Source organism: Buteo buteo, chromosome 2, assembly GCF_964188355.1.
Source record: "Buteo buteo chromosome 2, bButBut1.hap1.1, whole genome shotgun sequence".
Lineage (NCBI taxonomy): Eukaryota > Metazoa > Chordata > Aves > Accipitriformes > Accipitridae > Buteo > Buteo buteo.
The window spans coordinates 16,916,401-16,933,667 of NC_134172.1; the positions used below are offsets into that span (position 1 = coordinate 16,916,401).

General features: G+C 37.3%; 1 protein-coding gene across 3 annotated transcripts in view; it reads right to left on the bottom strand.

Moving 5' to 3' along the window:
- Positions 1–3,011: 3,011 nt before the first annotated feature.
- Positions 3,012–17,267, bottom strand: part of ZEB1 (zinc finger E-box binding homeobox 1) — a 126,335-nt gene continuing 112,079 nt past the window's right edge. For all 3 annotated transcript variants that reach the window (XM_075046411.1, XM_075046404.1, XM_075046422.1), the window contains exons 6-9: positions 12,546–12,651; positions 9,197–11,007; positions 7,453–7,633; positions 3,012–5,490 (exon numbers count right to left, since the gene is read on the bottom strand). In XM_075046411.1, coding sequence (XP_074902512.1) covers positions 4,946–5,490; positions 7,453–7,633; positions 9,197–11,007; positions 12,546–12,651 — 2,643 coding nt within the window. In that variant the 3' untranslated portion in view covers positions 3,012–4,945. The remainder of the gene's footprint in view (positions 5,491–7,452; positions 7,634–9,196; positions 11,008–12,545; positions 12,652–17,267) is intronic.

The following is a 17,267-nucleotide window of genomic DNA, read 5'->3' on the forward strand; positions in this document are numbered from 1 at the left end:
ACAGCACATACTAAGCTCTTTCCTCTCTCCTCCTACTCTGCTCTAAAGCCATCCTCCATCTTCACTACAGCCTCCACGAGCAAAACGGACTTTTCTCATCCTCAGATCATTACCTTTACCTCTAATGGTCTTCTGTACACTAGAAAGAATTTTCATTTCTCCGCTACAGACTTCTATGTTGGTTTGGAGTGTTTACACCTGATCTTTCATCACTTTGATGATAAAGCCCCAGTGTAGCATTTTGCTGTGGCAAAAAATCTGCTTTTGGTAGCGTAGTATCTTCTCGCTTGTAAATGGCTTTGTTTTCACATTGCCACTCAGGCTCACGGACACTGCTATCCCAGGCACACTTGGCCGCACAACCATCAATAAAGCGCTGCTTGTACAGACACTGACTGGGGGTTTACTGGCAATAATTGCATTAGAATAATTTTACTCAAGAGTGCAAACACAACACTTGTTGCCAGTTTAAGCAATTTTTACTCAGTCTGTCTGAAGAATAGTACCTTTTAGAGTAACTACATTGCGTTCTGGATTGGTGCATGCTTTTCTACTAAAATGTAAGATAGCTGTTGAAACACACTGGCACTCAGATTAGCCAAACTACAAAACTTCCTGATTTCTTTTTTTAGTATCCATTAATTTATCTGATTTTTTTTGTAATTCAATACAATTGAAAAAAACCCCCAAACTTTCAAGCTCATACATAATGTTACCAATTACACATACGGATAGGCTGCTCCAGAAAACCAGCAAGTAGACAGCAATGTGGCTATGGAGAATTTGAGAATGCCCCCAGAATCACCACTGGGATGCCACATGTTTACTACTAAAAAAGGGGAAAGCAGTTCAACATATCTTCTAGTTTTCTCTGTAGCCTTAAGTCCCTCTTTCTTGCTCCTGTTTCCTCAGGATCTCAGAAAGGTATTCCCCATCTCAGGGCATGAAACTTAGTATTTACTTCTTCTGTAACACTCTTCCTATAGTTATTCTGTAATATTTTTCCTATTTGCAAATTACATGATAAAAGAGGACATAACACTGTCACAATTTTGCAACTGGAATAGATTTTGAAACATAGCAATCAAGTACATTCTGGAGTCAAAAATGGGTCAGTAGCAGAACCAAAACCAGCACATCAGGCTCAGGTCAGTGCTCTGTCCCATGCTGCTTTCAAAGGACCTTTTTCTTTTTGTCAGTCTGGACCAGCAGCTGGCCTCTGGTTGCTTAGCTGAGCCACACGTGGTGAGCATGAGGAAGCAGCAGGCACAGACAACAGCCTGGGCACACAGGGCAACTGATGTACTTTCCATCTTCTGACCAAAGAAGAGGTCACAAGACAGTGAAGTTTAATAAAATACATTCCATTTTTACTGCTCTTTTACAACTTTTTTTTAAAGGACAGAACGCAAAGGCTTTACACTTTTGCTTTCGCTTTTTTTCACGTGGGAAGCTTACTCTCCTTGAAACTGCTTTGCCATGAACTTGGAAAGAAGGGCTGCAGGGCTGCAGCTGGACTGCTGCTGGTACCTTGGTGGATGGACTCCTTCACAGCTGCCTAGGCTTCTCTACACTGCACAGCTATCTGCACCGCAGGCATCTCACTGATGGATGAGTTTACTCCACTAAACAAAGATGCATCACAGTTTTTGTGTTTTTCAAATGGGTAATAAATGATGTTATAAGGTCACAAACATCAGAGATATCTCTGAGCTTAACAGATGCAAAATTCAATACACCAATCCATTTTGAAGATAAAAATGTTAATAATGGTTTCATAGTTTAAGTAATGAATATAAATTTTCTCCTCCAAACCAGTGACATTTCCTGAATCAAAACTGCTTGGACTTTGCTCTCTATCCAAGCATGGTTTTCTCTTGCTTCATTTAAGGTTCTGGAAATCGAAGTTACTGGCCTTTCACGTGCAGCTGTCACTTATGTGAGTAAACTCGGATCTATTAAAATTCTTTGTTCTACTACTGAAGACAGCAAAATTTTCCCATTTCAACAAATGTCTCACTGGGTTTATTTACTGTAGACAAGTAAGATGTTCCTGGAATATGAAAAATGTGAAAAATCTTAAAATAGTTTCAAAAAGGTGTGTTTCATTACCTAAACAGACCATATCCAGTTTTACCTGTGAGAAATCCTGAACTACTTGGTCGATTCTGTAATGATAATAATTACAAGGCAACATTATTGATGCAATACAAATGGTTATTTTCTTCAAAACAGCTTTCTCATGTTTACCTCAAGAATACTGCTGAGTTAGGAGCTTACTCCACTTAAAAGTGCAATATTTGGTATACTATACAGTAAAATACAAAGTAAAACAATATATGGGATAAATCCTTTGTATGTATTAATGTTGAGATAATAAGACGGAGAACTATTCAAAACTTAGATACATGAATATCAAATAACTTACATTACGTTCACGTAAAAACCCCCAAAATTAACAACTGAAATCCCTTTTTAGGTCGTTAAAGAACAGAACTTTGCTTAAAGAACAGCCTCTAAACTTTGCTTAAACTGCAAAACATTGTAAACATGCATATGTAATACAACTTTCAAGCCTTCATGCTTACATTACTGAAATTATATGTATCTGTAATGTTGGTGCTGTATCTTTGGAAAGTTCAATAGCAATATATACATCAACCTTTTCACTAGCTTATTGCTAAATCAAGAAAACAGTTATAGACTTACTTTCTTTAAAAGCAGTCTTATTGAAAGAGAGTGCTAAACTGTATATTGGATAAAGAGAAAAAAAAATACTCACAAAACCACAAGGTTCATTTTGAAAACTCAGTTGTTCTACTAACGTTGGTAAATCAATAAACTAATGTAGCAATCCCTTTATCTGCACACAGTCAAACCTTTTTCACTTACGTGCTCCTTATGTACAATTGAAACTGAATACTGACACTGAAGCAGGAACCATGTCTGAATAACATCTCATAGAAATAATTTAAAACCATTTTCTAAAGTACCAGAATAATGACAGTAAGTCAGACTTGTTGACGCATTTTATTGTGAGATGGGGAGTCTGGTAAAAAACTAGAAAATGACCATGATGTAACAAGGAACTTAAAAATGAAGTTTCAGTTTTGTAACATACATACATGAATACAGGAACAAATTGGCACAAAAATGTTAAACATTGTTCCCAACACTGTTTATAAGATTATTCTAATTTGGCTTACTAAGGAAATGAGAGTTTTATGGTTAGACTAATCTCTTAATAAAACTGCAGAGCATCATGCTATTAGTCACACAGTGAATTTCAAAATTTAAGAGCTTTATATTAAAAACTGGGTAAAGGTAAAATGAATTGATTGCAATTGTAAAATTAATACATTCCCATTTTAATTCTTCTGTTCTACAGTCCAAGGCAAGTATAAATGTTAACATAACACTGTTAAATCAAATCTCAATGCAAGAGAACCGATTGCATCTCTACTTTAAATCTTATCAACTTTCCAAATTTTCATACTAAAATATATTATTGTATTAATACAAACTACAGTATTATACACTACACTGTGTAATAAATAAAGAAATATAAAAATAAGACACATAAATATAAAAGTTTTCTAAAACTAAAAAGGTACATATGTCAGTAAGAAGGGTATTAATACTGCCAGGTTTGAAGACATACAGTACAAAATGTTGCACAGATCTATAAACTAAAAGAAATAAAATAATACTGATAGGTAAAAATCAGCTAACATTGTTAATAAATGGGGTCCATAATAACTAACATTTGAAAATACTTATGAGCCAGATAACATGTCATGTATGTGTCTGAAATTAAAGTAAACCAATAAAGCAATAAAGCAGATTAGAAAATTTCCCTTGTAATTATTGTAGAGAAATTCTGCAAGTCAGGTATTAACCCAAAATACCACCAAATAATTAAATAATGAAATATACCAGTGTTCTTACTTCTCTGATGGCTGAGTGTTTTTTCCCCATGATTAGTTTAGAAGTTTGATACAAATCAACAAATGCTAGTTATTGTAGGCCACACGTTGGATAAAGGCTGCTTAGAGCCTTTATAATACTGATAAATGGCACTTACAGCACACAGGTCTTGCATAAGGCCAAAGGAGATACAAAGCTTCATATCATATCCTTCATATTGTTACTACATACTCAAAACACAATTACAAACACTGATTTTGACGACTTTGCTGTCCTTACCAGTATTAACACTGTTAGTCCCTGCAATCAGAACTCAACGACAATCTTTTCAACTACATTTTTAATCACATGAGTAAGAAACTTCAGTTCTTCTATCATCTGCTTTCTTAAGGCTAACAATACACTTTAAATGATAATATGCTCTACTACAACATCTAATGTCATAAACTGCTACCTTCCAGGTTGAATTTACAAAGGTAGCCAAGCACTGTTTGCAACTGCATTACAGGTTTCTGCAAAAGGGAATTTTGTAGTGCAGAAGTTCTCACATTTTAAAACATAAGAAAATACTGAAGTGGATTTAGGAAATGTTTTACCATTAAAAAAAAATTCATATAAATCTCTCCCAATTGTACAGCTTAAAAATTAATCAACTGAAGAATGAAAATTAATACTGATAAAACAAACAATGCCAGATGCTTGTCTAATAAATCAGGTTTCCTACAACCTGTTAAATCTTTGCTTCCGGAGTCACTGTATTTTTCTAATCTGCTTCATGTTATAAACTTGTTCCTAACTTTGAAAACTGTGTGAAAAATTACTAAGTTTGAGGTTCAGGCACACCTGGATTTCTTTTTTTTTTTTCTTTTTCTTTTTTTTACATATATATTTTTTTACACAGTAGTGAACAGAAATCACAGTATGCAGGCTACTGCGTTTCCATGAAAAGCATGTATAATATAGAACGAACTTCATTACCAATTTTTTTTTCCGTATAGAAAAAACTATCATTTAAGCTTTATTTGTTTTTTTCTTCTGACACCTGCCCATTATTCTGTATAACTTCTGGTTCTGCATTGCTTGCTTGATTTACAGCTTCATCATTCTTGTTACCTTCAGTTTTCCCTTCTTCTTCTTCTTCTTCTTCTTCATCCTCTACTTCTTGTAGTTTCCTACATTCTTTTTCTTCCTGAAGTCCTTCTACCTCTTTTTCTTCCTCCTCCTCTTCCTCTTTTTCACTCTCTTCCTCTTCTTCCCTGGTTAGACTCTCTCTCTCATCCGAGTCGATCTGCGATGGAGATGCCCTGGCACCAGCATGCTCGTTATTGAGGACCTCCTGGCCTGTCTCCTCCTGTTCTGTGCTGTCACGCTCTTCTGCCTCTCTTTTGCAATAGGAGTAGCGATGATTCATGTGTTGAGAGTAAGACCCCGAGTGTGAAAACCGCTTTCCACATTTGTCACATTGGTAGGGTTTTTCCCCAGAATGCAGTCGCATGTGTTCGATCAAATGGTGTTTGTGTTTAAATGCTTTTTTACAGATTCCACACTCATGAGGTCTTTTACCTACAAAATAAAGCACAAACAATTGGACATCTTGTAACTGAAGTTTTAAAAATTTGTACTGTTGTTTTCATCACAAAATGCTGTTGGTGAATGTATTACCAACAATTAATAATTTTATTTAACAAGATGTTCTACTCCACGCGTTATCAGCCTGAGTTTCTCACCTGAGCCCAAAAGACGAGGGTGCAAGTGTACATTGTCATGATTACAAGGGTAATTTGTAAGTTTTTTTTAGGAAAACTGAACACAGAAGGCCAAACAGATTCTCAGATGTAATTTCTAGCACAAAAAAGTGTGAATATAAGTAATTTAGAAAAGGAGACATTTTTCTTGCAGTAAACATTATTTCGACTCAAAACCATTTTAACTTTTCTTTATTTATGGAAATGTTAAATAGACTAAGCTTTGATGTTGGTTTTTGTGTACCAAGTCCTTCTTCCGTGTTATAGGTAAAGGGAAAATCATTCTAAAATCTAGAACCTTCTGGCACAGATAAACGTCTTATGAACAAAACTTGCTGACTACACGTACATTAACAAGAAAAATCTGCTTTGTTTCACTTGGTTCTCTTTCTGCTCTGTTTTCCAGCTTTCTACTTTGTTGCCTTGTTTTCAGACTCTCTTAGAAACATAGTAGAAGCCTAGTAAGGTTATTTTGATTACAACACTCAAAGTTGTTATGCAAAACAACTTTGAACAGTCTTAGCCCAGACGTAAAAGGTAGAGACAATATGACAGCAGTTTTTTTGGTCACGCTATACAGATCATCAACACCTCCACGTCAACTTATGCCAAACAAGCAGCGAGGTGGGTGTTGGTCTCTCTTCCCAAGTAACAAGCGATAGGATGAGAGGAAATGGCCTCAAGTTGCGCCACGGGAGGTTTAGATTGGATATTAGGAAGAATTTTTTCACCGAAAGGGTTATCAAGCATTGGAATAAGCTGCCCAGGGAAGTGGTTGTGTGACCATACCTGGAGGTATTTAAAAGACGAGTAGATGTGGTGCTTTGGGACATGGTTTAGTGGTGGACTTGGCAGTGCTAGGTTAACAGTTGGACTTGATGATCTTAAGGGTCTTAAATGATTCTATGATTTTGAACACTGCATTTAATTTAAAAGTAGAATGGAAAGAACAATTGTGTTATGAAAAGGAGGAGTTAAAAGAGTCTCAAGACAGTAAAGGTATGAAAATAGTCTTAACGAATACAACTTGAGAAACTTGATCAAGTGGTAAAGACAAAAGGGAATTTTTAATCTTTTAAATTCTGTATGTGAGATGAAATTAGAACATTAATATGCAGAAATATAAATTTAGGCACCTAACCAATAAAAAAAAAAAAGTTTTTTTAGACATCACAGAAGAAATGAGAGCAACAGTTATTAAAAAAAAAGACTAAAGATACCAGAACTGGAGCCAAAAGGAATAACTATGAGGAATTAAAAATAAAAATCAAAGCCAAAAGGGTGTTCTTTTGGGGTTAGACTCCATGTCTACTGAATGGCTGTTAACTTCAGATCATTACAAATGCGGCCTAATTTGAAAATCCTTCATACTAGATAGATACACTGCCTTTCATGTAAACTATCATAGACATACATGATCCTTTATTCTTAATTTATAATTTTAATTTTTAATTTTTCTTAATTTATAACCAGGCAAGGTAAATTAGAAGTAATACATCCTTGATTACAGGCTGTGGCTCGCAGATGACTGTTCATGAGCCAGATGGAAGAAACTCCCCTTTTTGTCTGCAGGGTTTAGGTCTTACAAATTTAAAGAAACATAGAATTGCAGTTCTGTCAAACAAATATACAAAACACAGGTTTCTAAAGAAATCCGAGCACATATGATAAGAAGGACTATTACACTTCCCTACACTTTGAGAACTGGATTCCAGTTGAGATTATCAGTTATACACTACCAATGACATAATGAACTGAAACTGCTTTTCCTAGTACATACCTGTGTGTTCATACTTATGTCTCAATAATGAGCTGCTCTTCTGGAATATTTTGTCACATAAGTCACATGCATACATCCCGTTTTCTGTCTTCCTCATCTTTTTCTTTGGGGGTGTTGAATCAGAATCATTTTGATCTTCTACATTCGATACTCCTTCTGAGCTAGTGTCTTGCCTTTCATCCTTAAGAAAAATTACGAAAAAGATTGAGTTCAATAAAAAAATGCACTGATGCAGCATACAATTTATAAAATGTAAGCTGAAGCTGCACTGTTCTTCTCGTTCAATTCTGTAAACAGCCAAACAAAATTGTTTAGACTTACATAGTCAAAAAGAACTTTCGCTGCATCGCTCTGCTTTGCAGCCCTGCCACCATATAGATGCAGAATTCTCACTGGAACTGACTTTAATCACATCCAAATCTGACTGTTGGCCAGGTCTAAGCTACCCTGACACATCATGTTTTAGGGCCCGTATAATAAATGCAATGTTAGGAAGGAGGAGATGATTACAGACCTATAAAGTACCTCAATAAGTTGGAAGAGCAAATTTGATATCTAACTGCATTTCTCAGCTAATGTTTGTCACCCACATTTTGCTACCTCGTGGATTTTATAGAAGTTAAGGCTGTATTTTTTGATGAAGTTTTCACAAAAAGCTAAGTTACCATTTCAATTTGCATATTTGACTACCCTCTTCTTCGTAAAACTACCACAAATACTACTTAACCCAAAAGTAGGGGAACTTCAAATGTTTCATTAATAAATAAAGTTTTAAAAATATCATAACTGTTGTCTGTTTCTAAGCATTTCAGGAGCTGAAGCTCACCTGTAAGAAGCACAGTATCTTCTACTGATACCAGCAGTATCACTACATACAGAATTAACTTTATCATATATTATCAAATATGAATATAAAAATGTACATGTTGGCTACCTCAAATGTTGCCTGTTTCATAAACTTTAACATATAAGCAACCTTGTAACTCTTCAAGGCTCCTCAGTCTCTTGCAATATAGAAGCCTGCATAAAAAGCCAAGCAGCCAACTTCTAAGACTTAATTAGGAACACTCAGTCTTTCCATGAGCCACTTCTCTGTTCTTCTCTGTCCCTACCTCAAGGGGTTTCTCTGGAGGATTGCCTCTGATTAGATCACATCTGCATGTACCCAGGGAGGAACAGGGCAGGATACAGGAATGGCAGATAAAGAAGATAAATACCTGCCCAACTCTCAATTGAGAATACGTATGAAATTTGTTTAAAGTGCCATTATGGTGCAGGATGAACTCAGCTACTCTGCAAGCCAAGAAAGCAAAGCGGTGTGAAGGGAGTAGCCAAAAATTCCAATGAGTTTATTTTCTGGATGCGGGGAAAGAGGAGATATGGAGCCAGCAAGAAACACAAGCCATGGCCTTACTTTACTTTTTGATCAGGACAATTGGACTGTCTTGAAAATACTAAGCACTAATGTCCTAGAAGACATATCTGAATGACTGAATATGGTGAAGAACTGACTTATCCACACACAGAACTATACAGTTTCTGTCAGTCTGGACTCAAGCTGCCTGAGCTAACGAGCTTTGCAGAGAACTTAACAGTAACATCTATTACCCATTAATTTATCGGGTTTATTTGGCTTGATTGTTAAAGTGTAAACATAAGCTACCTTGACAGTTTTCTGTTAGTTAGCATGGATACAGAATAAATACATCACACACAACATACAGGAATACAGGGACCGAAGTACCTGATTTCCATTGGCTTGGGTCTGTTTTGGTGGTGTTTCTTGAACTGCAGGACTAACTGTAGTAGAGTATGTATAAGCCACCTGTGGAATCAAAATGGTTTGCTTATTGGCAGCGAGAGCTCTCAAGCATGGAACACTGTTCTGGTCAGCAATGGCAACAATTGTAGGTAACTGAGCAGTGACTGTAGGTATAGCAATATTTATGGGATTGGCACTTGGTGGGATTACATTTACAATAGGATCAGAGTCTGTAATATTGTTGTCCTTTTGTGGTTCTTTTTTTGCACAAGTTAAGTTCAAAGGTTCTTCTTGGACAGAATAAACACTGTTCTGGTAAACACTAGTTATGGTAGATCTTTCCAACAGTTCTCCATGTTGCTTTGGTAGCGAAAGGTCAAGAGGTTCAATTTGTGGCTCTTCTTGTACACCCTCTGCTGTGTACGTATAACCCTGTGAATTTCTTGATGAAGAAAGGTTTAGTGGCGATGGGGATGGCGTGCTACTGCGTGAACCATTCAGAGTTGATCCCCCTGGTAAAGTCTGAGATTTTGTTGTATTGACAGGATTTTGTGAGTTATTTGTGCTGTTCTGGGGTTCGCTTACATTTGTAGTTGCTGCTTGATCATCATTATCTGCAGGACTGCTTAGTTTAACTTGTTCAGGAGAAGATGGTCCAGAAGACTGCACAGAAATTTGTCCAGCTTGCATTTTTTCAAACCACTTTTTTACCACATCCAGTGGTAGGTTTACTGAATCTGCTATTTTTGAAAGCTCTTCTGCGCTTGGTTGTGCATTTAATGCATAATACGCTTTTAGGAGCGATAAAAGGTTCTTTAAAGGTGGCTGACCAGGAGATAAGTTGTTCTCCCCAGTTTCTGATGGGACAGGGGAATCAGGCTTCTCAGCTTCTGTTCCACTGGGCTGAGGAACCTGAGGAGGATTTTTCGTTTCATAGTGCTTTAATTCTTGAAGTGCATTAAGATCTCCTGGACAGTCATCACAAAGAAGACAAGTGCTATCGTTGGTCTCTCCTTCAAAGTTCTTCTCTTTCTCAGACTTCACTGTAAGATCTTCTGGTAATTTTTCATTTTTGCAACTATTTGTAGGAACAGTGTTTTCTTTTTTTAGATTTTGTGGAACAACCTGAAGTTGACTTGGCTGCTCCAAGCTGTAGTTGATGATAATTTTGGTTGTCCCATCTTGGTCAACCAAAGGAAGACTGATAGCTGAAATGAGGGAATGGCCAGCTTGTTGTATAGATGCATTGTTGATTGTTTCTTGTTCTTTGGATGCAAGATTGGCATGATTGTTTTCCAATACTTGCCTTATTACATTACCATCCACTGCCACTTTAAGTACGTTTTGAATGTCACTTAAGTTGATGCTTATGGGAGACACCAGACCTACTGTTGGTAGAACAACAGCTTGCACCACACCCTGAGGAGAACTGGTTGCCTGCAACGGGCTACCACCACTAAAAACCCCATTCTGCAAAGGGGTCGAACAATTAATTCCTGAAGCAACCACTATGGGCTTGAATTCATAATCCACAGGTTCAGTTTTAATTTGGTTAACAGGAAGTTGCTCTTGCAAGGGTTTATTTTCTATCTTTTGTCGTATCTGTGGTCTTGCTGGGCTACCTGGTGATGCAGAAAGGGAAGGGGACGAGCACTGAGATGTCTTGAGCCCTGATCGGGCTCGACCATTCACGGGCATCAAACCAATACACTTCTTACTGCTTATGTGTGAACTGTATGAACCAGAATGGGAAAAACGTTTCTTGCAGTTTGGGCACTCATATGGCTTCTCTCCTAAAGAAAAAAAAAGAAAAGAAAAAAAAAAAAGAAGAAAGAGGCATATGCAACAGTTTACTAGGTTACAGCGTAACTTCCTCAAGCAATAGTAAGTAGAAAAGAATACATCAAAATGATTTCTCAAAGAGTCCTAGGGAAAAAAAATATACAGTGAATTGAACAGTAAGAGTAATTATGTCATCTATAGCTCTGATCCTAGGGTCCTTTAATAAGTTTGTGATCAGCTAGCAGATATAGGATGGAGCCCACATGATCATGATACGTTTCAGTATTTCCCAGTAACTGTCTACATATCATATAAATGAGTCTATATGATACTTGCAGATTTCATTAAACTCCATTCACTAATTTCAGAAGCTGCATAAACTACTTCAGAATGGAAAAGAATTAGAATATGATTAACTACAGAAAAAAAAGCCATAAATGCAAATCATAATTGAATAAGGAACTATGCATATTTTATTGCAGCACACTCAATTACAATATATCCATATCTTCCTACAATACTCATCAGCTGAAAACCAGGCAAAGTTTAAGTAAAGGGAAACCAGACACATATAGAAGACAGATGTATATTTGCCTTCAGAGATGAATATCAGGTTAAACTGCCAGGAAGAGGCACGCAACTATGCAGTCGTTACACCCCTAGCAAGAGTTGGCTTTTCAGGGCATCTGTGCTACAAGAGGAAAAGGAAAGAGCCGAAACAGCAGGCTTGCTTCAGATTGAAAAGTACATTGGCTGAGGCTTTACCACTCACAGGCACAGTGTCACTACCCTCTGGAAATGAAATGAAGATGACGTTTGCTGAGGGAGGACTTCTAAGTGACGTGCACGTCATTGCTCATGGCTGAGCAACTGATAAGAAAGGAAAAGATGGCCTAAAAACTTATTTTCAGACTTTCTGTCAATGACTAAATCTGGGTTAAAGACAGAAATTGAGAATCTCTTTTGAGTGACCACATTTAACTTATTGTTATATTATATACTGAAATATATTATTATATATTAAATTTCTTATAAATTGGAACTTTTCTTATAAATTGAAACTGTTGTGATAGTATAACACAATCCTAGACCTGTGTCCTAGGCTATTTTAATATGACTAGTCTTCAATGATGAAAATCACAGCCATAGTAGGAAGCATAGTTCTTATGCCCCGATGATTACCACTTAAAATTTTCTAGCAAAGCTCATAACATGCTGAATGATCTGCAAACATTGAGAAAAAACAGACAAGTGAAAAAGGACCAGAAGGATGCCCCCATTTCTTCTGCCACAAGTGAAGTTTTCCTTAACTGTCAGAGCTTAAGCTGCAACTGTAAATCCTCTTGAGTTATTCTACATATTTCCTGCACGCAGCTGAAGGCTGCCATCAGTGCTTATAGAGTCCCAGAGGGAAGGGGAAAAAAAAAAAAAAAAAAAAAAGGAAAACAGTAGTATTTTAAACTTAGACTTACAAGACTGATACCACATCAGAGTTATAAAGAGTAGAAATGGCAACATTAGTACACAATTCAATGCTTGGTTTATTTACCACTGTGGATTCGTAGGTGCTCCTTTAGGTGATGTTTATATTTAAAAGCTTTTCCACATTCAGTGCACTTGAATTTTCGATTACCACTGGACTGCGACACATGTCTCTGTGAGAAAGAATTCATAATTACTGCATAGGACAGTGTGTTGGAAAAATATCTTCTATTTTCACATTGTAACAGAGAAAATGCAATACAAAACTGAACAGAATCAATCATAATTTTAAGAGACTGAAGGTGGTATGTGTTATGCATGAAAAAGAAACAAATTAGAAGTCAGGTTAAAACTGAGCCATGTGTATCTTCTGAATAAATCTGGTACAGTAAAAAGAAAAAAAAAAAAAGCAACCCAAAATATATTTGCCCCTTCTCCTAACTTCAGAGGAAGCTTGCACTGACATGTTATGTGAGTAAGAAGTTCCAGGATGCATGCTAATGCTACTTGTGACAGCAAAAAAACCAAGAAAAAACCCAAGCCCACCACCCACAGAATATGTCACGCAGGATAGAGAAACATTAAAGCATATAAAAGCCTGTTTAAAGTTTAATCAGTTGACTTGATTTTTCCATTTACATGCTTCCAGCGCTTACTGTTGGCCTTGGATTCCTCTATGTAATGGTGCCACAGGATTGCTCAAGAGAAGATGGCTCAGTGACAACAAAGGCACTCTCAGTCACAATTAATTCTCAAAATAAATGCAAAAAACTAAATTAAAATAAATAACAATATGGAGGGATTTCCCTGGTAGACAACATCAAGCCTCTTCACTATTTGCACTGAAGTTCTGATTATTTTTGTTATATTTTGCATTGTGACAGCATTTATTCTTAAGCTTCAAATTATTTTATCTTTATTGTTATACTAGTTTAAAAAAAGCAAAAGCAAAGAAAGAAATATAAATACATGTAGTTTATGTGATAAGCATATGCAAGATATATAATTTTATCACAAACTGTATAAATCAAGAAATGTGTATTTTTAAAGACAAAAATCACATACGTTTTAGAAGTCGGAGCAGCTTAATTACCAACATGAAATGGAGGAATTAGAAATCTTTCTGTTCAAACAAATTCTTTATTTAAAAAAACAGCGGCTCCTTTTTAAGTAGAGCTCACCTTGCAAAAAGATACTCTACCACCATTTGGATGCGGCTGCAGATTTTTGGTAATGGGGGCAAGTATTTTCATAAACTCATTAGTAGAGCTAGTCAGGTACTCTGGGGAAACAGGCTGCCTACAGGCAGCTACCACGAAGGGCTGGCGTGCATTAACTTCCTCTGGCGTAAAACCGTGGCGGGGAGCTCCTACACCTCATTCTGGTCCACCGCGGTGGGCAGCACCGGGAGCAGACGCTCGCCGAGTGCGGAGGCTGCTCCCCGAGTGCAGAGACGGCAACCGGGGGCTGAGATCTGCGCTGGAGAAGCGGGGATGAATAAAAAGGCAGGGTGATGTTCCTGTTCTGATTTATGCCTTTAGATCTGAAGAACCCACAGCCGAGCAGTTTGCTGGATGAAAGTCCGAGCACTCGGCTATGAGATATGCTGTCCAAATTATCAACCCTCCCCGTTCTACACCCTGTCCTCCTTTATATGATACAGATGCTAACAGAAGACAAATTGAAACAAGATAATCTAAACCGCTTCCAAGTACTCTAATTTGACAGTTCCCTTGGGTAAGCATTTGGTTAAGCTGCAGTTTTCACCTCTCAGCAGATACTGCTCCCACCCTCCCCGGGGTGGGCTCCTTCCCACCTCCTCCCGGGCTTTGCAGCGAGGTCTCCGCTCTGACTTATCCCGATTAGCACTTGACCCTTATTCCTGGGTTTGTCAGCTGTCTTTTGCTAGTCCACGTGGCTTTTCAGCTTTGTTTAACTACAGCCCTTGAAGATGATGTTCTAGATGATTGTGCCTGACTCGCTGCATTTCACTTTAATGATCCAACTTCACTGAGTCTAGAGGACTGTGTCAGGATTTACTTAAGCCTGCAGAGAATCAGTTACTACTGTTTGACTTGAGATTATACAAGTTAAAGGATCTCAGCACATATACAGCTACTGCAGATGTTGGACTACATAAATATTCATACCAAATATTAGTGCATGTATTCAATCTGTCAGAAATGTTTCTGCTCCAGTCTTTAAAATTCAATGTTCTGCTTCCAAGGCATGGAAGCCCACAATTCTCTTATCAAATTTTTAATGAGTTTTCTTGTTTTCTTGATCATAGCTATAACCTGTGTTGAACTCTCTGCTAAGCAGTGTTTCCATCTATTTTGCCTTACCTTCTTATATTTGTAATTCTTTATTCAGCTTTCTTGCTGTCCTATACTCATCTTTTTTACAAATCTGAAACATGCTCAGAGTTACTCTCCAGGCTCTTTAAAACTAGCTGAGAATCATAACTCTTCTCTAAAGTACCATCTTTGATACTCTTTCACCTTCATTTTCTCAGATTCAAAATGTTTTTCCCCCTTTCAGTACTGCTAAATCCACATTTTTTGTGCTACATTCACAATTTTTTTGTGCCTCTGATGTGTGATATATTTTTGATGCACCACACATAACTGCTGTTTTCTGCTCATTAAAGAATTAACCACAGCACTCAAAGAGAACTCCTCTGCATTCCTTTAAGGACTGAAAGAAGAAACATTAAGGTCTGTAACTAGCCACTAATACGTCCCTGCATCAAACATTTACTTTGCTTAGGACTAAAGTCCACTCTTTTCATACCAGAGAACCAAAACTTATTAATGGGAATCTTCAAAAGTTATCTGGAAGACAGGAATTACAGGTACATCAGGGTTTTTTCACAGATGGTTTGACCATGGTCTTCAAGAGCTGCCATTTCTCAGCGGTGCCCACAGCAATGTGAAATTTTCACAGACTACCTACGGGTGCTTTGTAAATTGATGAGAAGAAAAAGAAAACACGTATGAGAAGCACTTGTTCATACTTCAACATCTTTTTTGGTGCTTCACACGTGAAAGCAGATGATGCGTATGCAGCACCACCTCAGACCAACCGTTAGTGGTGTAGGAGCAGCCAGGGGAGCCGTGAGGGACGCCGGGACGGGGAGGAGGGAGGGATGAAGGAGGAGGTGCAGGACGGCTCTCTGCTCTCCGCTGGAGCAGAAGGAGCTGCAGTTTGGCATATTTCCCCCTTCCTCAGAGGGAGGCACAGTGTGCACGCACCTCTTCCCCTGCCTTCACTACTCTAGGTATTATCTTTGCTTGTTGCTTCCTTGTACAGAACAACTACGAAATGGTCGCATGCCGGACATTAACCAGCTAACAAAGTTATCCAAATAATCTACTTTCACGTGAAGTTCTTTCAGAATAAGACATTAAGTTTTGAAGAGGCAGCTGTTTAAGATCCACAACCAGGAAGTCTATACTTTACTATGGAAAAAAGTTAATTTTCCATTACACAAATGATTTAACCATGTACATGCACATGAAGCCGATTCTGAAGACATGACAACTTTGTGACAATAACATAAACAAATACATGTTTTAAATTTACCAAGTATCTGAACTATTGTAGTTTTGATTCTGGCTATGGCTCTAGAGAAAAAATACACTAAAACTGGTATAATATTGAGTTCCAGATACCTAACAGAAACAACATTTATCAAATGCAATTGTGCCTTCAAAAGTATAAACCCATTAAAATATATCTGCAGAAATACAATTTAAGCTTCCCTTTGTAGCAATTCTTCTGAGATTGTTTACTTGCTTGGTGTTTTTTGTCTTTTCATTCAAACTACATGCAAATATAAGAGAGGCTTCTAGCCCCTCCAACTACTTTATTCTTCTGCTTTTAGGCTTCTAGTTGGAAAAACTGAAAATAAACGTGGTAGCTCACAAGAAAGCATTATACAAAAAGCATTCATAGATTTTATAGTTAGAAATATAAGATGTATACAAGACGACAGTCACTTTAAAGTGGAACCCAAGCCAATAAGAAAGCAAGGCAGAAATTAATTGTTCATGGGAAATATATTTGAATAAATAAGAACCGCCATGCCAGAATATACTGGTGAGGTTATTCCAAACCCTGTGAGACAGTAAAATCCCTGTAGCAGGATGGCCAATACTTCTTGTAACAATTTTTCCTATTTAATTTACCCGTGAAAGTAAACATTCAGGTATAAAAATGTATAATAAATTTTTAAGCCTGTTAAATTCTTGGACTTGGTGATACTTTGTAGACTGAAGGTTAATATGCAATGTGTGAAAAAGCATCTCCTTTACTCTGTTACAGCCTTTCGGTTTAATGAAAGATCTGTTGGTTTGGAGCTGCAAGAAATATTGAAGTACCCTTCCTTTTACATTCTTTTCACTATCCACTGTTTTGCATCTTTCTGTGATGTCTCTCTCCTGTTTCTTCTCTGGAGAGCATCAATCTTTTTAGTCTGTCCTTAGAAGGGAACATCTCCAAGCCTCTCTCTACAACCTGGAGGTGGAAAATCTGTATCTTTCTTCCTTGGCCAATTCCTGACTGTTTCAGTGAGTTTCAGTCAGTTCCTGAGCCTCAGAGTGCCTCTGATAAGCTATGGAAGCATGTAATTGGGGATGGATGATAGGAAATTGTGGGGGTAAAAGAAGAAAAGAAAAAAAGGGAGGGGGGAACAGAATCTCAGATGGCTAAATCATGGAAGGCATTTCAGGGAACTGTGCCGTCAGGTCAACCCATGAACCAGAGAAAACAAGCTCAGAATATCTTT